Consider the following 26,172-nt stretch of genomic DNA (forward strand, 5'->3'; position numbering starts at 1 on the left):
CATTTGTTGATTGGGTTATTTGTTATCTTATTGCTTAATTTTTTGAGTTCTTTGTATACTCTGGATATTAGGGCTCTATCTGAAGTGTGAGGAGTAAAAATTTGTTCCCATGATGTAGGCTCCCTATTTACCTCTCTTATTGTTTCTCTTGCTGAGAAAAAACTTTTTAGTTTAAGTAAGTCCCATTTGTTGATTCTTGTATATAACTCTTGGGCTATGGGTGTCCTATTAAGGAATTTGGAGCCCGACCCCACAATATGTAGATCGGAGCCAACTTTTTCTTCTATCAGACACAGAGTCTCTGATTTGATATCTAGCTCCTTGATCCACATTGAGTTAACTTTTATGCATGGCAAGAGGAGGGGATTCAGTTTCATTTTGTTGCATATGGATTTCCAGTTTTCCCAACACCATTTGTTGAAGATGCTATCCTTCCTCCATTGCATGCTTTTAGCTCCTTTATCAAATATAAGATAGTTGTAGCTTTGTGGATTATTCTCTGTGTCCTCTATTCTGTACCATTGGTCCACCCGCCTGTTTTGATACCAGTACCATGCTGTTTTTGTTACTATTGCTTTGTAATATAGTTTGAAATCTGGTATCGCTATACCGCCTGATTCACACTTCCTGCTTAGAATTGCATTTGCTATTCTGGGTCTTTTATTTTTCCATATGAATTTCATGATTGCTTTATCTATTTCTACAAGAAATGCCGTTGGGATTTTGATTGGCATTGCATTAAACCTGTAGAGAACTTTTGGTAGTATCTCAATTTTGATGATGTTAGTTCTGCCTATCCATGAACAGGGTATATTTTTCCATCTTCTAAGATCTTCTTCTATTTCTCTATTTAGGGTTCTGTAGTTTTCATTGTATAGGTCTTTCACCTCTTTTGTTAGGTTGATTCCCAAGTATTTTATTTTTTTTTTGAGGATATTGTGAATGGAGTGTTTTTCCTCATTTCCGTTTCAGAAGTTTTGTCGCTGATATACAGAAATGCCTTTGATTTATGTGTGTTGATTTTATATCCTGCCACTTTGCGGAATTCGTTTATTAGTTCTAGTAGTTTTTTTGTAGACCCTTTTGGGTCTTCTAGGTATAGAATCATGTCTTCCGCAAATAGCGATAATTTAAGTTCTTCTTTTCCTATTTTTATGCCTTTAATTCATTTTGTCTGTCTAATTGCTGTGCCCAGTGTTTCGAGAACTATATTAAATAGAAGTGGTGATAGAGGGCATCCCTGTCTTGTTCCAGATTTTAGAGGGAATGCCTTTAACTTTTGTCCATTCAGAATGATGCTAGCCTGAGGCTTAGCATAGATAGCTCTTACAATGTTGAGGTAAGTTCCTGTTATCCCTAGTTTTTCTAATGTTTTGAACATAAAGGGATGCTGTACTTTGTCGAATGCTTTTTCTGTGTCTATCGAGATGATCATATGGTTCTTATCTTTAAGTCTATTGATGTGGTGAATAACATTTATTGATTTCCATATATTGAATCATCCTTGCATCCCAGGGATGAATCCTACTTGATCATGGTGCACAATTTTTTTGATGTGCCTTTGTATCCGATTCGCCAGAATTTTATTGAGGATTTTTGCATCTAGGTTCATCAGAGATATTGGTCTGTAGTTTTCTTTCTTTGAGGTGTGTTTGTCTGGTTTCGGAATCAGGGTGATGTTGGCCTCATAGAATGAATTTGGCAGAGCTCCCTCTTTTTCTATTTCCTGAAATAACTTGAAAAGTATTGGTATTAATTCTTCTTTAAAGGTTTTGTAAAACTCCGCTGTATACCCATCCAGTCCTGGGCTTTTCTTGGTTGGTAGTCTTTTGATTGCTTCTTCTATTTCATCCATTGATATTGGTCTTTTTAAATTGTGTGTATCCTCCTGACTCAGTCTGGGCAAATCATATGACTTAAGAAATTTATCGATGTCTTCACTGTCTTCTATTTTATTGGAATATAGGTTTTCAAAATAATTTCTAATTGTCTTCTGTATTTCTGTAGCATCTGTTGTGATATTGCCTTTTTCATCCCATATGTTAGTAATTTGAGTTCTCTCTCTTCTTCTCTTCGTTAGCATGGCTAAGGGTCTGTCGATCTTATTTTTTCAAAGAACCAACTTTTAGTTTTGTTAATTTTTTCAATAGTTTCTTTTGTTTCAATTTCGTTGATTTCCGCTCTGATTTTAATTATTTCTTGCCTTTTGCTACATTTGCTGTTGTTTTGCTCTTCGTTTTCTAGGGTTTTGAGATGAAGTGTGAGCTCATTTATGTGTTGTGTTTTCCTTTTTTTGAGGAATGACCTCCAGGCGATCAATTTCCCTCTTAAAACTGCTTTCATTGTGTCCCATAGATTCCGATATGTTGTGTCTGTATTTTCATTTATCTCTAAGAATTTTTTGATTTCCTCCTTTATGTCTTCTCTAACCGATTGATCATTCAGTAGCATATTGTTCATTTTCCATGTGATGTAGTATTTTTCCTTCCTTCCTTTTATCATTGATTTCCAGTTTCATTCCATTATGATCAGATAAAATGCATGGTATTATCTCCACACCTTTATATTTACTGAGGGTTGCCCTATGGCATAATATATGGTCTATTTTTGAGAAGGATCCTTGTGCTGCTGAGGGAAGAGTATATCCACTTGATGATGGTTGATATATTCTATGTATGTCAGTTAAGTCTAGGTTATTGATTGTGATATTGAGTTCTATAGTTTCTTTATTCAACTTTTGTTTGGAGGATCTGTCCAATGGTGAGAGAGGTGTGTTGAAGTCACCCATAATTATTGTGTTGTGGTCTATTTGATTCTTGAACTTGAGGAGAATTTGTTTTATGAACGTCGCAGCACCATTATTTGGTGCATAAATATTGATAATTGTTATGTCTTGTTGGTAAATGGTTCGTTTTAGCAGTATATAATGTCCTTCCTTATCCCTTTTGATTAACTTAGTCTTGAAGTCGATTTTATTTGATATGAGTATGGCCACCCCTGCTTGCTTACGAGGACCGTGTGCATGGTATATTTTTTCCCAACCTTTCACGTTCAGCCTGTGTATGTCTTTTCCAATCAGATGTGTCTCCTGGAGGCAGCATATTGTTGGATTTGTTTTTTTAATCCATGATACCAGCCTATGTCGCTTTATTGGAGAGTTTAAGCCCTTAACATTCAGAGTTACTATTGATATATGGTTTGTACTTCCATCCATGTTTGATTATTTATCCTTTTTTAAAAAAATTTAGTTTGTTTCTCCATGATTATCTTTCCCCTCGCCCTCTGTCTTTACCGAGGCACTTCCCACTGATGGTTTTGGTTATTGTTTTTCATTTCTTCCTCGTGTAGTGTTTTGCTCAGGATGCTTTGCAATGCTGGTTTTCTGGCTGCAAATTCTTTTAGCTTTTGTTTATCATGAAAGATTTTTATTTCGTTGTCGTATCTGAAGCTTAATTTTGCTGGATACAGAATTCTTGGTTGGCATCCATTGTCTTTCAGTGTTTGAAATACGTTGTTCCAGGATCTTCTCGCTTTCAGCGTCTGTGAGGAAAAATCCGTTGTTAACCTTATTACTCATTCCCTTGGTTTGAATCTCTGTACCTTCCGCTATCCCAATGACTAGTAAGTTTGGTTTTTTTATGTTATCCCAAATCTCTTGGATGTTTTTCTCGTGAATTTTTACCAGCCTTTCTGAGTTGGCTAGACTCTTTTCAAGATGATATATTTTGTCTTTATTATCTGACGTTCTGGCTTCTACTTGCTCCACTCTGTTAGTGATACTCTCAATTGAGTTTTTAGTTTGGTTTATCGTTTCCTTCATTTCTAGAATTATTGTTTGATTATTTTTTATAATCTCTATCTCCTGATAAAGATGCTTAACTTCTTCTTTTATCTGTTTATGTAATTCATTTTCAATGTGTTCTTTCACTTTTTGGATTTGCTGTCTCATATCCTCTTTAAGGTTCCATTCCATCTGTCTAAGGTGTTCCTTGAGTTCTTTAATTGACCATTTTTCTGATGCCTCTAGGTCCTCCTGAATATTTAGGCTGTCCTGCATTGTTTCTACTCCTTTTCTTCCTTGCTTTTTTATGCTGCTCATGTTACTTCTTGTTCTGTTTGACTGCTGAGTTACTGTTTACTCCTATCAATTTATTTGATGGTTGGGAGGAAAGATATTAGAAGGGAAGGGAACAAGTCACTAAAGAGAATGAGAGTAGGCAGGTAGAATTCAAGGAAAGGGGAATAAGAAAATTGAAAAGAAATGAAAAGACAAAAAAAAGAAACAGAAAATAAAGAAAGAAAGAAAAAAATTTAAAACAAAAAAATAAACAAAATAATATTAATAAAAAAATGGAAATTAAAGTTTAACAAAAATAATAATAATAAAAAAATTGAACACATTTAAAAAAAGTTAAAGAACAACAACAAAAAAATTAAAATGAAAGAAAAAAATAATAATAATAAATGCAGTCATAGAGCTCGATTAACTTCTCTTCCAGTAGGTGGAGCTGTGCCCACTGGGCCAAGCTTCTCTTCTCAGTAGGTGGTAACCAATCACTGTGCAGCAGCTCTTCCTCCCAGACTGTGTGGGTCTCCAATCCTGAGTGCCTAGGGCCTTCTCTTGTGTTTCCTCAAGCCAGGCCCCGCTCACCTGTGACGCTCACCACAATACTGGCTACATCCCAGGTCTGGTGCTCCTGGGAGCCCTGTTTTCATGAATGTCTGGGCATACTCTCCCTGTTTGCCTCCTTCAGACCCTAAGTTTGTAGAGCTTGGGGCTGAGAACCCCCAGCAAATTTGCTTGCCCTCTAGTAGCCACTCCCCCGGTAGCTAGTGCAAGGGACCTCAGTTGTCAGCACTGGTGGGAGCAGTACCGGGCATTCGGCACTGCTAGTCCCGCACCACTCCTGATTCCCTTGGTCTGGCTATCACGCTCACGGGAGAGCTGGGAGGGGCCCTTAAGATTTCTCTGCTGTGTGGAGAGAGATGGCTAGGGGATTACACACCTGTCTCCGCTGGCTTCAATGAAGTTATCTCCTCCGCCCGTGACGTCAGTTCTCTGCCATGGTGGTATCCCATGCAAATGGTGACCGTTCGTTCCCTTTGCCAGGTGACCAATGCAACGGGTGGGTCCTGACTGTCTCTCCCAAGCCCGTTTCAGTCCTGTGGCCACTGCCTATGAAGGCTCGGTTGGCTTTTACCTCTGTAAGTTCAGGAGGGCCGACCAGTTATTTCAGCGGGATCGTTAGTGCTGAGTCATGAGACGCAGGCTAACCGGAGCTTGAATGCAGCCGATCTGGGCTTGGTGTGTTCTGAAAGGCCCAGACTGTTCGCCCCAGATCCAAGTCAGCTCAGCATTGCCTAGTGATCCTGAGCAAACAGCATTTAGACAGTTTATGTCTCCTTATGCCTGCACAGCTGAAGGGGTCAGAGACTTGATCTCTCCGCGCTCTCTCCGCGCCCGCCACCATGTTGGATCCCTTAGATTTTAAATTGTCACTCATCAGCTGTTCCATTTTGCTCGGCGGGTGGGGGGCTCACTTGCGCGGTGAAGAGTCTGCTCTAATGAGCTCCGCAGGAAGTGGTGACGGCGGTGGAAGCGGCCCAGCCGCGGCCCTCGCGACGCCCGGGGAGGGGTTGCGGGCTGGGGGAGGGGAGGCGGCGCCGCGGGGCCCGCGCGGGCCGAGTGACTGGCCACGCGAGAGATTGTGAGCATTTGTTAAGTGCTTGTTCATATTTGGTTGAACCTTATAAGATTGCTTCTTTGAAGGGGAAGCACTAATAGTCTCCACAGTAAAAATCATATAACAAAGGGAGAAATATGGTGAGGGGGTTATAGTAGTAAAAAAGAATAAATCAATAGAGTGTGATAGGAACTTTTTCAGAACAAAGAATAGATAACATGGCACCATCAGTATCAATGTACACATTCCACCGCTTTATTGTAACACTGTTGCAATTCTATACTATAGGAATAAAATGCCTAATCAGAACGTGTATTACTTTATATGAGAGACAAAAGCTGACAAGTAAAAGAGGAACTAGCAAGAGTGTGATATAAGGCAATGACTGCTGTGTTCAGTCCTCAGCCTTTGGATATGAATCCTTTGGGCCAGTGCTGGCACTTATAAACACTGCTTTCTGCTGAATACCCCGCTGATTTGTCTCTCTATAAAAGAATGCCACAGTGGCAATAAAATCACACTGGATGTAGTTGGTGTCAAAAATATCACTAGCAGGGAAATAATCCCTTTTAAGAAAGTATTCTGCAACCTGAAGTTTAACTCTGTGGACCGCATTATGGAGAACTTGAGTGTGTAGTTTTGGCATGAACAGTCTGATGGTTGAGAACCACCTACATGTTCAGTTTTAGAGAACTGGACAGAGCAATTTGGTGAGAAAACAAATACATGTGAAACTTTTCTACAACTTGAATATTTTTAATTGGCATTTTGTGAAATTCAAACCAAAAGTTTCAGGGACTTAAATTAAACGCCTAATTTAATTGGACAAAAGCCAATTAAAATTTTTCATGTGTAAAATCGTTTACATGTATTTATATATATTTTTTATTCTTTTGTTTTTGCCTTCTATAAGATGGAGAGATAACATAAATTTTATGTTGAGAATCTGATTATATATTATACATCATTATAGTTTCTTATGCTCGAAGTACATAGAACTAGTATATTGACTTTTAAGTCATATGCTAGTTATCTTACTTATTAAGAATAATAGTATTTTTTCTATACTTAGAAGATGAAAAAATTCCACCAGAAAACTTCTAGAACTAGTAAATGAATTAAGCAAAGTAGCAGGATATAAAATCAACACCCATAAGTCAAAGGCATTTCTGTTTATCAGTGACAAATCCACTGAAAGGGAAACAAGGAAAACTACCCCATTTACAATAGCCTCTAAAAAAAGAAAATACTTTGGAATCAACTTAATGAAAGAGGTGAAAGATCTATACAATGAAAACTACTAAAGAATGCTAAAGAAAGAAATTAAAGAAGACCATGCTACCAAAAGCACTATGCAGATTTAATGCAATTACAATCCAAATCCTAATGGCATTTCTCATAGAAATAGAAAAAGCAGTCAATGAAATTCATCTGGAAAAATAAGAGACCCAGAATAGTTAAAGCAGTCCTTAGCAAGAAAAGTGAAACAGGTGGCATCACTATACCAGACCTTAAACCATACTACAAAGCAGTAGTAACAAAAACAGCATAATATTGGCACCAAAATAGACTTCTAGACCAATGGTACAGAATAGAGGACACAGAGGCTAACCCACATAATTACAGTTATCTTATATTAGACAAAGGCACCAAAAATTTACATTGGAGAAAAGATAGACTCTTCAACAAATGGTGCTGGGAAAACTGGAAATTCATATGAAATAAAACCCCTATCTCTCACCATGCACAAAACTCAACTCAAAGTGGATCAAGGACCTCGGAATTAAAGCCAAACACACTGTGCCTATTAGAAGAAAAAGTAGGCCCAAATCTCCATCATGTCAGATTAGGCCCCAACTTCCTTAATAAGACTCCTATGGTGCAAGAAATAAAATCAAGAATCAATAAATGGGGTGGACTCAAACTTCAAAGCAAAAGAAACAATCAGTGAGGTGAAAAGAGAGCCTAAACTTTTACCACTCACACATCAGATAGACCACTAATCTGTAGGGTATATAAAGAACTCAAAAAGCTAAACACCAAAAACCAAATAACCCAATCAATAAATGGGCCAAGGAACTGAACAGGCACTTCTCAGAAGATGATGTGCAATCAATCAACAAATATATGAAAAAATGTTCAACATCTCTATCAGTTAGAGAAATGCAAATCAAAAGTACTCACTAAAATTTCATCTCACCCTAGTCAGAATGGGAGCTATTAAAAATATCAACACAAAACACAATTTGAGTCTAATGTATGAAAGATGATATATCATGAGCTATGTAATGCTTTAAATAATCAATAAAAAAATTAAAAAAAATCATTAAAAAATAAACTATGCCACATAGAAAAAAAAAAAGAATATCAACAACAATTTGTGTTGGATAAGGGGGAAAAGGCACCCTTATACATTGCTGGTTGGACTACAAAATGGTGCAGCCAATATGGAAAGCAGTTTGGAGAATCCTTAGAAAACTGGAAATGGAACCACCCTTTGACCCAACTATCCTACTCCTTGGTCTATACCCAAAGGACTTAAAAACAACATACTGCAGGAACACAGCCACATCAATGTTTATAGCAGCACAATTCACAATAGCTAAATTGTGCATCCAACCTAGAGGACTTCAGTAGATGAATGGATAAAGACAATGTATACACAATGGAATATTATTCAGCATTAAAAGAGTATAAAATCATGGCCTTTGCAAGTAAATGAATGGAACTGGAGAATATAATGCTAAGTGAAGTTAGCCAATTCAAAAAAAAACAAAAAATGCTGAATGTTTTCTCTGATTTAGGGATGCTGATTCATAATGTGGTTGTTTGGAGGTGGGTATGGGAAGATTGGGTGTACTCCCAAAGGGGGTGGGAGGGGATGGGAGGGGTATGGGTGTAGGAAAGACAGTGGGATGACGTGGATATCAGTACTATAAGTACATGTATGAAGATAGGAAAGGTGTGACCCTACTTTGTGTACATCCAGAGATATGAAAAATTGTGCTCTATATGTGTAATACGAATTGTAATGTATTCTGCTATCTTATATAACAAATTAAATTTTTTTTAAAAGTAAAAAGAAACATTCAACTAGATATGTTAATTGTAAGTTGGATATACGAGTCTGGAATTCAGGAGACAGGCTAGACATTTTGCTTCATTTTTGTTATCTATTTCTCTACTTAAAACTAATTTAAAAAATTAACCCTGGAAATAAACATTTCAGATATGAAAACTGAGCAAGGGTAAATTTTTCTGGATTCCTTATAGACAGAGTCTCTGAATATAGATCCTAAATAAAAGAGATCCCCTCCCAAAAAAAGAATAATAATATTTTTTTGTGTGATTGCTTTGAGGGAATGGTTTTAGATTTTTTTCTTCCAATTTAGTTTTCTCTGTAAGTGTATTAAACAGAATTCCAAGATTTCTTCCCCCGATTTTTGTTGTTTCTACACAGTTTTTTCTCCCCTATGTATGATATTAGGTTACTAATCAGTTGACTTTGTGTTAATGGGGAGTGTGATTCTTCTCAGTGAGATATTAGAAATATGATGAAGCATCAGGGAGACGCCTGCTTGCTGTTTTGAATGAAAAATTGCCATGTCAAGGAGCAGGCCACATGGCAAGGACCTGGGGAACAGGAAGTAGTCCCTGACTGACTTAATACATATGGGATCTTAGTGTTAGGGCCACAAGGAAGTGAATTCCCCCATCAATTTGAAAGAAGTTGAAAGCAGGTCTTTCCATAGTCAGTCCTCCTTTTTAAGATGAATCCTGTAGGGTATATAAAGAACTCAAAAAGATAAACACCACATGTTTTATTTTATTGGCCACATGTTCAATTTTGATTTCATCAAAATTCCTGACTCATAAATCTAGGAAATAATACATTTGTGTTATTTTAAACCACTAAATGTGTGGTTATTTGTTTCACAGTATTATAAAACTAATATGTATAGTGTTTTGCTCCAGAAGTAAGATGCTGTTGTAATAATTTATTTTAAATGTGGGAGCATCTTTGGAACTGGGCAGTAAGTAGACATTAGAGAAATTTTGATAATGATAGAGTAAGTGTTAATTATATCAAACACACTCTTGACAAAAATGTGGTGAAGGAGAACACTACCAGTGAGGACTCAAAGGAGAATAAAATGTACATTATTGGAAACTTGTTGGAAGAGGAGTTTGGTACACAGTGATTAAAAAACTTCACAGAATTGACTTATGGTTACATAGAAAATGGAACTTGTGACAAAGTTTGGCATGTATAACTAAAGAGATTGCCACTTACCTGGTTTTTTGCTGTTTATAATAAAATACTGGAAGACAGAAATAAATTGTGGAAAAATGTTTAAAAGAACCAGAATTTAATGGTTTTGATAATTCTCAGCCTTTCCAAATGGCAAAAGCTTCTAGAAAGCAGAATGGGTGTCTAGAGGGTAATCTGGAGAAAAGATTGTGTGATTATATAATGTTTTGCTAACACCTAAGGAAGATAAGTGTTCAGTCACTTAAAGGTCCCCTTCACAAGATTAGGATTTGTTTGGTATCTTAATCCAGAAGGCCTCTAGAAAGCACAAGGGTGTTACTCATTAGTCTTCTCATGAGGAGACCAGGTTTTCTTAAAAAAGAGATATTTGGATGTGGCTTTTGTCTAATGGAATGAATTTTCATGAAATCCACAAAAGACTTGCAGACTTCCTGAGAAAATTATTTTGCCTGAAACACTATTATATTTAGACTGACAAGGACTGAGTATCAAATGAATAGAGACTCTTGAACCCCCAAAATTCTACCATTGAGGGGAAGAATGATAAAACTATAAAGGTGCAGATTTTCCCTATCTTTTATAAAGAAGGAAGGAAGATTTAGAGAGAGGAGCTGAGAGAGAATTATTCCCAGGTTTGAAAACTGAATCAAGAAACTCATTTGCCTGGCTAGATTTCAGAATTGTTTTGGACTCTGTTGGCTTCTTTTTTCATTCTTTTTCCCCATTTGAACTGGAATATATGTAAACTGTTGTCCTAGTGTATTCCACCTTCAAGTGTTGTGAGTGGTGGATGCTGGTAACTCACCTCAAGTTTTAGAAGGAGCGAAATTGTGTCTCAAAAACTATTTTTAATGGATTACATCCTGGAACTTCATCTGCAGCTGGTTATGATTTACATTTTAAACTTTACATTGATAAAAAATAGATGAAATTTTGAATCAGTGAGACATACAAGTCAGATATATGATGAAATACATAAATTTTAGGAAAGGGTAAATATATTTTGCATTTGGGAGAGACATAAGTTATTCGACAGGCCAGAGGACAGAACTCTGCTTACCACAGTTAGGGAAAATTCAATTAGTTTTTAATTATATTACAGAATTAATTAGTACACCTAATGTATTTGTAAATTTTCAATTTGCCTTGCCTTTTATAGCTTTTCCTTATGTAGATGAACTTTTTTCATTTTAGTTGTACAGTGGATTAATACTGTGATAAGATTTTATTTTAGTGATTTTAGTGAAGTAAAATACATAGTGTAAGTTCTTTAGATTTTTCATATATTTAAGAATATTAAAGAAGTGTTGAGACAGGCATGTGTGCTTTTTTGTCTTTTGCCATGTGACGCCATGTGCCACCTCTGGACTCTGTGAGCAAAAAAGGTCATTACCAGAACTGAGCTGATGCCAATACCATGCCCTTGAACCAGGAGTCTTCTCTTGGAGTGAAATTATCTTTCCCAGGAATATGTGTCTTCCTGATAATATCAGCCACATTGCTCCAAATGTTTTGCATGCTATTATATGAACACTTCGGTCTGACACTTCTCTTCTCAGATAAAGCCCTTTAGATGATTGTTGAACCCTCAGAAGAAAATAAAATGAGAAAAATTGGGATATATTCTACTTTGCAAAACAGTGAAGTAGATTGGGGTTGCTATACTGGTGAGCATGTGGAACTGAATTCCCTTGGAATTCCCTATAAAAATAGGAAAAATTTAGTATCCTGTCTAGGGGACTATAAAATGAAGATGCCAAGAGTCAAGAATCTAGGAGTCTTCTCTTAGCTCGGTGATACAGACTTAAGATTCTTCATAAGATTGCAATGAAGCTGTCAGCTGGGGAATCAGTTTTCTGAAGCTTTACTTGGCAAGAATCCAAAGGACTGCTTGTGATATATTTTCTGCCAAAGTGGGTGACCAAAGAGAAGGATAAAAATATCATTAGTGATGGAAGCTGCAGTGACTTTAAGAGTATAACCTCTATATTTTATTGGCCACATGTTCAGAGCCACCTTATAGGATGACAATTGTAAGATTTATGATCAAATGTACTGTCTCATTAATTTATGTCAACAATGGAATGAGATAAAAATGACTGCTAATCATTTGATACTCAGTAGTACGTATATTGACTGACGTTTTGATCAAATGGGTATTCTGATTTTTTATACCTTTATTGTATTCATTTGTTCAGTTTTATGCGGTGCTAAGGATCAAACCCAGTGCCTCCCACATGCTAGGCAAGCACTGTTACCACTGATCTGCAGCCCCAGCCCCTATTCTGACTTTTTGATGTTAATGCCCAACCAATTGTTAAATATTTTGATTCTTAGTTCTTGAGATAGGTATTATTATTCTCATGTTATAGATGTTGAGTATGAGGTTTCTAGAACTCAATTCCTCATTAAATAAATGCCAGAACCAGGGGAATAACATTTCTATTTAATGTGTTACATTAACATTATTGCAAATGCAATTATTAATACTTTATTATAAAGAATGATTAGCGATTAAGAAGTGTTGAATCAGTTGGTTGTTTACAGTTAGTTACTTTTTATTTAACATAGCTTTATTAGTATAAAGGTCTTGAAATAGAAATATTTTAATATTTGAATGTTAATTTAGTGGTAATAATTTTTTTTCTCATAGGTTTTGCAGCCCTGTGACTTGTTTTTTCAGTCTACTCAGACAGGTACAGATCCACAAGTGATTGATATTTCAGTAAAATCCCTTACACTAAAGGTGGGTTAAAATATAATCACTCAAATCTTTTAGTACACTTTAAAAAAAAAAGTAGTAAAACATAGAAACAAGCAATTATTATAGCAAGTTTTAAATCATTAAATAAGCAAAAAAAATTAGTTTTTGATAAGTTTTATGAAACATTGTTTGTAAAATTTTTAGCATATATTTTTATAATGTATGTTATTCTATGTTTTATTACTGACATTCAACAGCTTTTATTAATATCTACTATCGTTATAGTACATATAGTTGAAATTATACTTGATAGTTCAGTATTTACAAGATTCATGTAAATACTTAACAGATTGAAGTTAGTTGTAGTAATGTAAAAATTAACGTAAGCAACAAATTATATCTCCTATTTTGTGTTAATAATGTTTAATATTAATTGCTTATGATTATTTAGCAAATATATTTAATGTATTTTGAAATTTTGTTTTTCCATTTAGGTTTCACCAGTTATCATAAATACCATGATTACTATAACTTCAGCACTTTATACAACTAAAGAAACCACCCCAAAAGAGATGGCTTCTTCTTCAGCACATTTATGGGAAAAGAAGGATACAAAGAATTTAAAAATGTGGTTTCTTGAAGGGTCAAATGAAACTGAAAAAATATCTCCCTCAGTTGAATTGGTACCCAAAGGAGAGATGATGAAATTGAACATTGATTCTATTTTTCTGGTTCTTGAGGCTGGAATTGGTCATAGAACAGTGCCTATGCTTTTGGCAAAGTCATGTTTTTCAGGGGAAGGCAAAAACTGGAGTAGTCTAATAAATCTCCACTGTCAGCTTGAGCTAGAAGTAAGCATATGTTTATTCTTGTAGTTTTTATAACAAATAGTACTATGCATAAAATATTTTAGGTATTATATGTAGATATTTCTGCCTTTAGAGAGGATTTTATCTCAAGTAAATTATGAAGGGCAAATCTGGACCATTATTTGTTAGCCAATCGAGGAAGGTGCTGAGGGAGGGATTATATTGTAGGAAGCTCCTGAATGACATGCAGTGTGTTTTTCATGCAGAAGAAATAGCATGGCCAGAGTCATGTTTACAGGAACCATTGTGGAAGATCATTTTTTAAACTATCAAGATGCTTCAATTCATTTAAAAAGATTAAAAATTCTTTCTTTAGGTTCATTATTATAATGAAATGTTTGGTGTATGGGAGCCATTGCTTGAACCATTAGAAATTGATCAGACTGAAGACTTTAGACCATGGAATCTTGGAATCAAGGTAAATATATATATATATATATATATATATATATATATATATATATATTTATGTATATATTTATGTATATATTTGTATATAACATGTATATATATATATATATATATATATATATATATAATGTGTGTGTATATATATTTATGAAGTGTGTGTTTAATGACTTTGAGCCATTTATATTCATAGCAAAATTGAGAAGATACAGAGATTTTTCCATATACTCTTTGCCACTCTACATGCCTGACTTTGTATTACTATCCCCCATCAAAGTATATTTGAAGTCTGAACAGAAGATGAACTCTAGATAGGGCAGAGGAGTGGAAGGGGAAGGGAGGGGGCAGGGGGTTAGCAAAGATGGTAGCATATGATGGACATCATTATCCAACGTACATGTATGAAGACACGAATTGGTGTCAATATACTTTATATACAACCAGAGATATATTAAAAAAGTTTTCAAAAATTGATGTCTACACCACATTAGACACTTTAATTTTAATCATAGCAAAGTTGAAGTTTTCTCATTGTCAACTTTGCGCACATTCTTTCCTATTTGACCTCTGAATGTGATTTTCAAATCCAAAGCCAGTGCTACCTGTCCTTCTAATACAAATAATTAACATTACTGATGTATAAGGCATTGTTCTGAATAAAATATATTTGCTTTAATCCCCACAATGCACCCCCACCACCACCACTGAAAATGATGCAGTTTTTATCAACATTTGTAACTGGACTAAGACCAGAGAGGTTAATGGACTTCCATAAAGTAATAATAGCTACAAAGTAGAATAGATGGTATGAAAATTTAGCTGCAGTCCCCATTCTTCGCTATATTATGTGTTCTTTTAGGTTGTGGTCTATTCCAGGTTTCTTTTACTTTCTGGAGGGAATATTTTTCTAACAATCTTATCTATCTTTCTATCCATAAAAACTTTATAGAGAAAAATGTATATTTTTTTCTTAAAAGATATTGTAAATTTATGTAACCATGATAATCAGGGCTTTTAGATGGACAAATAGTGCTTCTGAAGCAGAGATTTTAGTATTACCAGCATGTTTGCTGCCTAATAGTGACTAGTCAAACTACAAACAAATTTTTAGGGGCTTTAAAGCCACTTAAAGTAACAACAGAAATGGCTAGCCTGGCATGCCCAGGTTAATGTATTATATCACTTGATTTAATTTTCGAGATATTTTTAGATGAAGGATTTAGATAAGTGAATTCCTTTGGTAAATTTTACGTCAGAATATGCATGGCAAGTAGGTCTTTGAATCCTAAAACAGGGTAAATGTTATTGATTCTTAATGATGGCATGTACAAGTAAATTTAGGAATGAATGAATTCATTGCCCTTTGTAATAACAATATTATTGGATTTGTCTCAAGTTTGTTTTTACTTTGTAGAATGAATTATGTTGTGTTCCTAGAAGTGAATTCTTTTTTATATGTCACAATTTATCATTTTAGATGAAAAAGAAAGCAAAACAAGCTATTGTTGAGTCAGATTCTGAAGAAGAAAACTACAAAGTGCCAGAATATAAAACTGTCATCAGTTTCTATTCAAAAGATCAGTTAAACATTACATTATCCAAATGTGGCCTTGTAATGTTAAGTAATTTAGTTAAGGTAAGAAAATTTGAAACTTTTAATGTTGATATAATGGACTGAGTTGACCCCTTTTTTGAGTACATTTATTGTTAATTTAATTGTCATGTATTCTGCTTATCATTTAGTTCTTCACATTTTCATTTAAGAAAACTGTTCCTCACTAGGCATTTACAGAAGCTGCTACTGGATCTGCACCTGTCTTTGTAAGGGATCTAGCACCATTTATGATTTTAAATTGTCTTGGACTTACGATCTCTGTTTCACCAAGTGATTCTTTTAGTGTACTCAATGTTCCTCTGGCAAAGTCATATACATTACAAAATATGCAAAGTTTAAGTATGGATTATGTACGAACTAAGGACAATGACCATTTTAATGCAATGACCAGCCTAAGCAGCAAACTCTTCTTCATTCTTCTTAGTAAGTGATAAATTTCCTTCTTGACGTTTTATTCAAAATTACATTTTACCTATTTGTAGTGTGTATGTGTATAAGCTATATGGTATATATGTAGGTGTGTGTGTTGTTGGGATGGTGGTGGTGGATTTTTAATAGATTGAGGCCTTTTTTTTTTTTTTTTTTGCCTTTGCAGCACTTTGGTTTCTTTCATCACTAATTATGTGTTGTTCAAATCTGCTTTATTTATGTTCTCCATTTATTTAGAGCAGGCTAGTTAACTGCTTTATTGTGGGGAGGAAAAAATGTTGTATCTCTTCTAGTTTTTATAAACCATAGGTATTTGGTGAATGTTTTAGTCATATGTGGTATAAAGTATTAGATATTCTACCAGTTTTGTAGCTTAGTGAATTCAAAGAGTTTGAATTCATACAAAATTCTTAAATTGTCATACTACCTGGTCATTATGAAAAACAGTTCCAAATCTTTACCCTTACCACTTTCTGATACTCTGATATTTATGTAGCTATCGAGGAGAGGGCATCATTTGAAAAAGGTAATTCAATTTGGGGGACAGGGAGCAGACTACAAAAATATTGCTCATTCTTCTAGTTAAGAAATAATGCATAATGGGTGTTTCAGAGCATTGTCAGTGGCTTGATCAGTTTTAGCTCTGTTTGTTTTTGCACTAACATTTCTATGATTGGGAATAAAGTGAGTGAAATTCATATAAATAAGAAACTTCACAACTCAATACAACATGTATATATTAGGTAAGTATATACAAAATTTTGTTTAATCAAATCCAAGATATGGCTAAAAAGTTACAGAAGTAGTTGAAATAAATGAAAATTAAAAAATTTCAGTTCCTTTAGTATTTTCCAATGTCTGTCTCAAGGTATTAGTGACAGCAACTCAGAGATCACTATTCTTGAATTTTATAATAATAATTATCATTGCTTAGATATTTTTAAAAGGTTTAAACTGGGCCCAGTGATACATACCTAAAATCCCAGCTACTCAGGAGGCCAACCTGGGCAACTTAGACCCTATCTCAAATTTAAAAATACATAAAAATAAAAAAGAAATAGGATGTGGATCAGTAGTAGAGTACCCTTGGGTTCAATCTCCATATCACAAAACACAGAAAATAAAATTTTAAGACCATCATCTGATATTTTGGTATTTACCATACGTAAAATTAATATATGGTAAATTACAGTAAAAACTTTCAAACATCTGTATTTAATTTAGCTCCTGTTAACCACTCGACTGCTGATAAGATTCCTTTAACAAAAGTAGGACGATGTCTGTACACTGTAAGACACAGAGAATCTGGAGTTGAAAGATCTATTGTTTGTCAAATTGATGCAGTAGAAGGAAGTAAGAAGATAACAGTTCGCTCACCAGTGCAGGTATGAAATGATTGATTTGGAGGGGAGATTCTTCATGCTTACTTATTATTACTAAATGGATACAAACTATAATAGAAGTAGGTTAATATCAAAGAATATCTCATCAGTAGCCACACTACTAGAAGAATTTGTTCAGTATATATCTTAAAATTATTTATAGAATGGCTTTATAAGATATTATGTAAGAAAAATCATCAATATGTTCTTTAGGTTTTTATAATATATACATATATATGTATGTGTGTATATATATATATATATATATATATGTGTGTGTGTGTGTGTGTATATATATATATATATATATATATATATATATATATATCCTTTCTTTTCAATTAGAAAAATATATATAGCTTTATCAAGGTATAGGCAATAAACAGCATATATTTTAAATTGAGTTTTGGTATAAAAACACTTACGAAACTTGATTATAGTCAAGGTAATAAACATATTTATTACCAAAAAACTTCCCCTTTTCCCAACTTCCCCATTCCTACGTATCCGCTAATCTGTTCTCAATGTGCATTATTATATAGTCTTGAATTTTATATAAATGGAATACAGAGTAGAATTTAACTTCTTTCACTCAACAAAATTTTATATGTATCAACTTCTGTGAATAGTGTTGTTACATGTAGTTGCAGAGAAGTAATCCATTATATGGAGATACCATATATCCATTTTGAGTGATTTTTTAAAAATATTTTTTTAGTTGTGAATGGACACATTAACTTTATTTTATTTATGTATTTTTATATGGTGCTGATAATTGAACCCAGTGCCTCACACATGCTAGACAAAGGCTTTCCCACTGAGCTACAACCCCAGCCTCTCTAGTAATTCTTTGTATACATTGCAAGGTAAAGGTTGAGGATTAGTCTTTCCAGATGACTTTCCAATTGCTCCAACTCAGATTGTATTTTTCCCAAATTTTCTTGATACTTGCCAAAAGTTATTTGGCCATAATAAGATGGTTTATTTCTAAACTTGTGTTCTTTTTCATTAATCTGTTTGTCTTTGTGCTGGTACCACATCATCTTGATTATTAAGTCTTGAAATCAGGTAGTAAAAATTGTCCCTCTTTAGTTCTTTCTATTTCTCTTTAAATTTTAGTCAGGTTATTTATTTTTGTCAAAATGTGATAAAATCGACTTTTTTTAAAATTTAAATTTTCAGTTATCTATTACTAGCATTTAGAAATAGATTATTTTTCTATTAACTCAGATTGTACAGCCTTACTGGACTCATGTATTCTAGTAGATTTAAACCGTTGTGTAGCTTTAGACAATTATAATTTCTGCAAATAAATACATTTTTACTTCATCATTTCCAATTTTTTTTGCCATTTTTCTTGAGCTTATTGAGAAGATCTTAAAAATTTTGTTGAGATGATAGATTAAATTTATTTTAAAATGTTTCATCAACTCTGCATTCCTAGGATAAATCTCATTTGATCATGAAGTATATTATTGGACTGTTTTCTAAAATTGTGATTAAAATTTTTAAATTTATGTTCACAGAGAATCTTTGTCTAGAATTTTAATGTTTTGTGTGTCTTGTGGGAAAGTTTTAAACTATGGTTTCAATTGATTTGTTATCTACTACTATTTTTGGTGGTATTAGGAACCAAACACAGGATCTTGCATATGCTGGGCAAATGTTTTACGATCTACACCTGAACTCTACCTTCAGCCTTTTCTGTTACTTTTAAGTGAGCTGTTTCATTCATGAAATTTATCTGTCTCACCTAAACTGATGAATTTGGTAACATTAAAGTGTTAATAATATTCCATTATTTCAATGTGTAAATTTGCATTGACAGTCAATTTTTAGAGCAATGACCTTAAATAGACTTTATCTAAAATATGTCATTAGGTCCTTAAAACATTTTGTTGATTGTTATTTACTTATCTTCCCTCAATACAGACAAACCAATTGAGATTACTATTCATATTTTTTAATACTGATAAAAGAGACAAGCTGCATATCTGTGAGGTATTAGTTAAGTACTCCACAGAGCCATTGCAAATGAAAAAGAATTTGGAAGGAAGGAGGGAAGACAGGAATGAAGGAAGGAGAAAAGTAAAAGAAAAAGGAAGAAAAAGAAAAATAGAATTAAGGATTGCTAAAATATATTATCTGATGTATCCATATGTTAAATCATTCTTTTTCAAAAGCAAGAATAGGGATTTTTAAAACAGCATATATAAAACTGAACATTTGTTGTATTTTACAGGTTTGTTTTTTTTGTGTGTGTGTGTGGGGAGTATGTTATTTATACAGATAAACAAAATATCCAGGGATTGTGCCCTGGATATTTATGGATGGGAATGATTTAGAGTTTCTTTGTTATGTTTTCCTGTATTATTAAATGTTCTCATATATGAGTTCATTACTTTTGGTATTCAGGAGAAATAGAATTTGTCAAGCTCACAGAACTAGTTAATAGTAGAGCCAGGATTTGATTACGTGCGTGTGTGTGTGTGTGTGTGTGTGTGTGTGTGTGTGTACAATGTTTTTACCTTAGTTGTTCATGTCCCTCTCCTATTACTCTGCTGCTGTATAGTGAAAAACTTTAGGATAAACTTATGCTTTTTTAAAAAACAAAGAACAGAAATTTATTTCTCACACTTTGGAGGCTTGGGAAGTCCAGGATCAAGAGGCACCAGCTTGAGTGTCTTCTGAGAACTGCTCAACACTGTGATTCTAAGATTGTACCTTACTGCTGAGAGGATGTAGCAATAAGATGTAGTCCTGGAATCAGATGGTGGAAGGCAGAAAGGCAAGAGGGACTGAATGCTGTGTCCCCAAGGACAGAAGAGAAAAATGGGAAGGGCTGCAGAAGGCTTTTATGATTCCTTTTTCCAGATATTTGGTCTTCTTTCCTAGTTTTAAACAAGTAGTTTATTCTCTGCTTCCAACCGACTTTTTCCACACTAAATTTGACTGGGTAAACAAAGCAAAATCACACTTTGGTAACGAACTTTACATTCCAAATTTGCACTATTGGAAGCATGTAGATCTTAGTAGGTTTCATTTGTATCAGTGGCAAGTTGAGTGAAAAATTTATTCAAAAATTTGTAATCAAAAAATGTGATTATAAAACTTACACCTAATGTCTCTTATTTGAACTGAACATTGCTGATTTGATATCAAATCTTTTCCTTAGGAAGATTTTTCAGTTGTATTTTTAACTTTGAGAAGTTTATTATATATAGTCCTCTCTGTCCACAGCATGGAATATAACAAATGTTGACATTTAAATTTTTTTCTTCAAATTAAAAAAAATGAGTAAAGTTGAAGTCATCTATTTTGTTTCCTTCTTAGTCTGTATTTGCTTTTTTATTCTTATAGAAAATACCAATTTGGTGATATGAGATATATATATATATATATATATATATATATATATATATATATATATATATATATATATATGTTTATTTTTATCTATGATAATATATTCTGTTGCATAAATAATCAATTCTAAGAAAATTGTTTTGTCTTGTGTGTGTGTGTGTGTGTGTGTGTGTGTGTGTGTATGTGATGCCAGGTTCAGACCCAGGGCTTTTCACATGGTAGGCAAGAATTCTAACGCTAACATCACCAGCAAGAAAGTTTTCTTAATTATTGCAGTATTTATGAGGTGGTTTCTTTGTTTCTTAATAAGATCAGTAAGGTCAGTGTTATAGAGAACATGACTGTTTTTTGGTGCATATATGTAAATATTTCTCTGGATATATGACAGGAGAAAACTTGCTAAGTCTTTAAACAGGTATATATTTATTTCTTTGCCCAACTATTTTCTGAATAATTTTTATCAATTTGTATTATATCAGCAGTGTGCAGGTGTTCTTGTTCACATTCTTTTTAGATGTTGATATTATAAGGCTTGTGATTTTTTGCTAGCCTTATGGTATGAAAACATACCTAATGATTATAATTTGCATCATATTGATTTCTAGGAAAGTTGAGTATTTTTTCATCTGTTTATTGGTCATTCAAGTTTTCTCTTCTGCAAATTACTTGCTTATATTGTTTGCATTTTTCTCAATTGCAATTTTCTTAATGATTTCACAGATTTTTGTATGTATGCTGATTATAGATTCTTTATTAACTATATTTTAACATTTTCCAACCTGTCACATTTTTCACTTCTGTCATATAAATAATAAATTGATATATTTTTTCTGTGGATTTTCTTCTTCTGTTTCTGCCTAAATAAAAGCATATCTCTAAATAAATTAATCCCTGTCTCAAGGTGAAGAAATTATTATCTTTCACCTCTTGAGATATTTGAAGTTTTATTTTTAAATTCATTTCTTTTCTTTTCTTTTTTTTTTTTTTTTTTTTTGGTAAGGCTGAGAACCTTTCCATATATTTTTTAGGATAAATGATTCTGTTTTCTTCTAGTTAGTTTATATGAGCAAGATGAATGTTGCCTAATAGTATCTTTGTTTTACTGTATTTTATATGGACATATAAAAATTGTTTAGGTTCTTATAGTAGTAATATTAAAGATGAGTTATTTTTCTTTCTCAGATTAGAAATCATTTTTCAATTCCAATCTCTGTTTATGAAGGAGACACTTTATTGGGAATTGCTTCACCTGAAAATGAATTCAACATACCATTAGCATCTTACCGGTAATTTTTTTCTTTATTTTTTGTTGCTATTTCATAAAGTTTTTAGTTTTAGATGCTATGTGAAATTTATTTTTAACTTATTAAATTTTCATCAAATTTATCCTGTTGATTATTTTATTTAGATTTCAAGAATCCTAGGTGGTTCTTTTCAAAAGAAATATTATTTAATGTATAATTAATTTGTACCATGTAAATTATTTATGTTTTTGCTGGTAAAACAATTACTACATGCTTGCAGAATGATCACCTTAACCATAGTCATGTATATTCATGAGTTTTACATATGTTTAAGAATATGATTGATGGTTCCAAGATTTATATATTGTGGCCTGATTTTTACTTTTCAAAACTATTATAATAGAATTTTGGTGAAATTCCTTTTGAAAAAATATCTTTTAATATAAACACTTCTCTGTTACTTGGTTAGGGATAGAGTAATGTAAATGCATTAATGGTTAAATGTTTATAATATTTTGATTAAATTTGATATAAATGTTTTAAGAAAAAATTAACAAAATGCTAGTCTTACAATTGTAGATTTAACATTGTAACAAATAAATATTATTTGGGCGATTTAATTTACAATTGAAAATAATCTCTTTTGTGGAGAATGGATTATCTTGGAGAATAATCCTTCTGTAAAATTAAGCATTGTAGTTTGTTTAAATGCCATTTCAGAATACACTCTAAAAATGCTAGGGAAGGAAAAAGGTGATACTACGGTTTTTAACTGTCCCCTAGTTCTGTTCTTTCTGATCCAAGCCTGAAAGTTTATGGTGGTGTTCTAAATGCTTAGAAAGCAGTCTTAATAGTTCAGGGCACATATTTTCACATAGATAGACCTACAAACCCTAACATGCATTTTATTACTTAATTCAGAAGTGCTGAGGGAAAGAATTGTTGAGAGAATAACAGCAAAAATAGTTGTTTACAATATCAGACATGTTCTAGAAAGTTTTTTGGGTTGGTTAAAAGACAAATTTTAGATAACTTGTAAGATGTTTAAAAATTTCTATGAAGAACTTTTAAACCATTTAATAATAGTTAATGACATTCATCATAAAAAAAAATACCGGCAAGGCATTGGCACCAAAAGAGAGACTTAGACCAATGGTACAGAATAGAAGAAACAGAGACAAACCCACATAAATCCAATTATCTTATACTAGACAAAGTTGCCAGAAACATACATTGGGGAGAAGATAGCCTCTTCAACAAATAGTGCAGGGAAAACTAGAAGTCCACATGTAGCAAAAATGAAATTAAACCCGTATCTCTCACCTTGCACAAAAATCAACTCAAAGGGGATCAAGGACCTAGGCACTAGAACAGAGACCCTGTGCCTAATAGAAGAAAAAGTAGTCCAAATCTCCACCATATCAGCTTAGGTACTGACTTTCTTAACAAGACCCCTGAAGCACAAGAAGTGAAATTAAGAATCAATAAAAGGGATTGAAATCAAACTAAAAAGCTTCTTCACAGCAAAGGAAACAACAACATGAAGAGAGAGCCTACAGAATGGAAGAAAATCTTTAACTACATGCCACCAACATTAGTCTCCACAATATTAAAGAACTCAAAAAACTTAACACCAAAAACAAACAAATAACACAGTCACTAAATGGGCTAAGAAGCTGAACCGACACTTCACAGAAGAAATACAATCGATCAACAAATAGACAAAAAATGTTCAACACCCCTAGCAATTAGGGAAATGCAAATCAAAACTACACTGAGATTTTATCTCACTCCAGTCAGAATGGCAATCATCAAGCATACAAGCAACAACAAATGTTGGCAAGGATGTGGGGGAAAAGATACATTAATACATTGCTTGTGGGGCTGTGAATTGGTACAACCACTATGAAAGCAGTGTGGAGATTCCTCAGAAAACTTGGAAGGGAACCACCATTTGACCTAGTTATCCCTCTTCTCAACATATACCCAAAGGACTTAAAATCAGCGTACTACAGTGATGTAGCAACATCAATGTTTATAGCAGCTGAATTCATAGTAGCCAAACCATGGAACCAACTTAGGGGTGCCCTTCAACAGCTGATTGGATAAAGAAATTATGGTATATATACACAATGGAATATTACTTAAAGAAGAATGAAATTATGGCATTTGCTGATAAATGGATAGAGCTAGAGAATATCATGCTAAGCAAAATAAGCCATTCCCATAGAACCAAAGACTGAATGTGGTGGGAAGAATAGAGGTACTTTGTATTAGACAGAAGGGAGTGAAGGGAGGGGAGGAAGTATGGGGCGGGAAGTACTGTGGAAGGAATCAGACATTATTACCCTATATGCATATATGATTACATACTAGTGTAATTCTATATCATTTACAACCAGAAGAATGAAAAATTATACTCCATTTATGTATGATACGTCAAAAATGCATTCTAATGTAATGTATAACTCATTAGAACAAATTTTTAAAAAACAGTTAATGGCATTCTGGTTTTTAAGAATATCTGCCAAATATTTTGTGACTCTGTAGTAGAGAAAAGAATATCTTTGTACTTTTGTTCAAGTCTAAATAATACTTCATTGCATGAAATTTAATCTTCCCTAATAGAGTTATTATTGACTAATCAGCAAGAATTTTGCATTAATTCAATGATTAGATGTACGTGCACTTAAATATTTATGAGATGAGGGCTTAAATTAACAAATGATATTTTTCTCTATAGAATTTGACTATACTAATCCTTAAATTTAATTAATAAATATTTATCAAGTGTTGTGTTGTGGGTGAGACATTGTAATATACCAAAATAAATTGGACATGGTTGTTACCATTAAGAGATTGATACATTTTCTAAATATATTAGGTAGGAAAAAATGGATTTTAGAGAGTTACTGAAAGTGTTACTAGGAACTGTTGAAAACCAAGGATTAGTGATTGACTTCTGGGGAAGGTACATGAAGAACAGATAAAATATAGTAATGTTGAGATTAGATGCAGACAGCAACATAAGTAGAAATAATTGCATAAACAAAGATAAACAGGAATGAAATGGTAAGGACTTTGTATAGTTATAAAGAATAATTTGAATTTCATTAGAATATAGAGTATGTATTTAAAAACCGAATTTGAAGAGTTAAGTTCACGCTTAAGAAGTTATTCCCTCATTTTTTTTGCTGCCAGTTTTATAAATCTTACATCCACCTACTAACATCATCTGTTTTCTTCCTTCTTGTCACATAATATTTGTTGTTCAGTTTCTAGACCACTCATTCTACCACTTTTTCTTATTTACAGTCTCCTACCATTGATCATCTTCTGTTTTCTCTTCTTCACTCATTATTTGAACTTTCCTTTAACCACACATTTTTCTCTAACTCAAGTCTTTTTCTCAGAACTCTTTTTGGGAAACATTTCACTTCTTCTTCATTTTTTTTTTAAGGTAATTAAATCCAGGGACACTTAACCACTGACCCACATCCCTACCCTTTTTATTTTAAGACAGGGTCTTGCTAAGTTGATAAGGCTGGCTTTGAACTTATGATATTCCTGCCTCAGACTCCCAAGCTGCTAGAATTACAGATTTGTTCTACTGTGCCCCGCAAAATTTTTCACTTCTGCATAACACCCTGCAGTCTGTTTAGAAAGAGTTGGCCACACTACATTATTCCCTCAGTCTTACATTTGCTCTTTCAGTTATCTATTACAGTGTAGTAGTTACCTTTTAACATTTCATTTACTACTTGGTTTATATATTTTAAATTTTGCCCTCTCATTGCTACATGGAGGCCCAGAGAATATTTTGATAAAATGTTTTGATATGTTTGTTGACTTTAGGAGAAAATTAATTTTTTTCTTTAAGTGTTGGAATAATGGAAAGTAGAATGAAAATTATGAAGAGGCTACAAATAGAATAGGCTGTCTGAAACTGATTGGATAAAAAATTGTGTGTAGGTCAGGGGTACAAGTACTCTAATATTTCAAAGACTAGTAGTTTAAAGTCACTAAAAATGGGAATATAGAAAATCAAGCACGGAGGATTCATTGTTCATTGTGGGCAGTTTTTAACATCACAAATCATTATAGAAATACAAAACAGTTAAAATTTTAAGAAAAGAGCTTAGGAAAATAGGGATGGAGATAGTTTTTATAGTTGTTCATCTATAAAGGTTACTCATAA

General features: G+C 33.4%; 1 protein-coding gene across 4 annotated transcripts in view; it reads left to right on the plus strand.

The window, feature by feature from the left end:
• The window catches only part of VPS13A (vacuolar protein sorting 13 homolog A), a 250,011-nt gene that overhangs the window by 125,907 nt on the left and 97,932 nt on the right, over positions 1 to 26,172 (plus strand). For all 4 annotated transcript variants that reach the window (XR_014020362.1, XM_081278758.1, XM_081278759.1 and 1 more), the window contains exons 40-46: positions 12,611 to 12,703; positions 13,156 to 13,512; positions 13,847 to 13,948; positions 15,416 to 15,574; positions 15,721 to 15,976; positions 17,207 to 17,367; positions 21,913 to 22,016. Coding sequence is in view for 3 of the 4 variants with exons in the window: in XM_081278758.1 (XP_081134884.1) it covers positions 12,611 to 12,703; positions 13,156 to 13,512; positions 13,847 to 13,948; positions 15,416 to 15,574; positions 15,721 to 15,976; positions 17,207 to 17,367; positions 21,913 to 22,016 (1,232 nt within the window). In the remaining variant the exon portion in view is untranslated. The remainder of the gene's footprint in view (positions 1 to 12,610; positions 12,704 to 13,155; positions 13,513 to 13,846; positions 13,949 to 15,415; positions 15,575 to 15,720; positions 15,977 to 17,206; positions 17,368 to 21,912; positions 22,017 to 26,172) is intronic.

Source organism: Spermophilus citellus, assembly GCF_964194105.1.
Source record: "Spermophilus citellus genome assembly, chromosome: 2".
Taxonomy (NCBI): domain Eukaryota; kingdom Metazoa; phylum Chordata; class Mammalia; order Rodentia; family Sciuridae; genus Spermophilus; species Spermophilus citellus.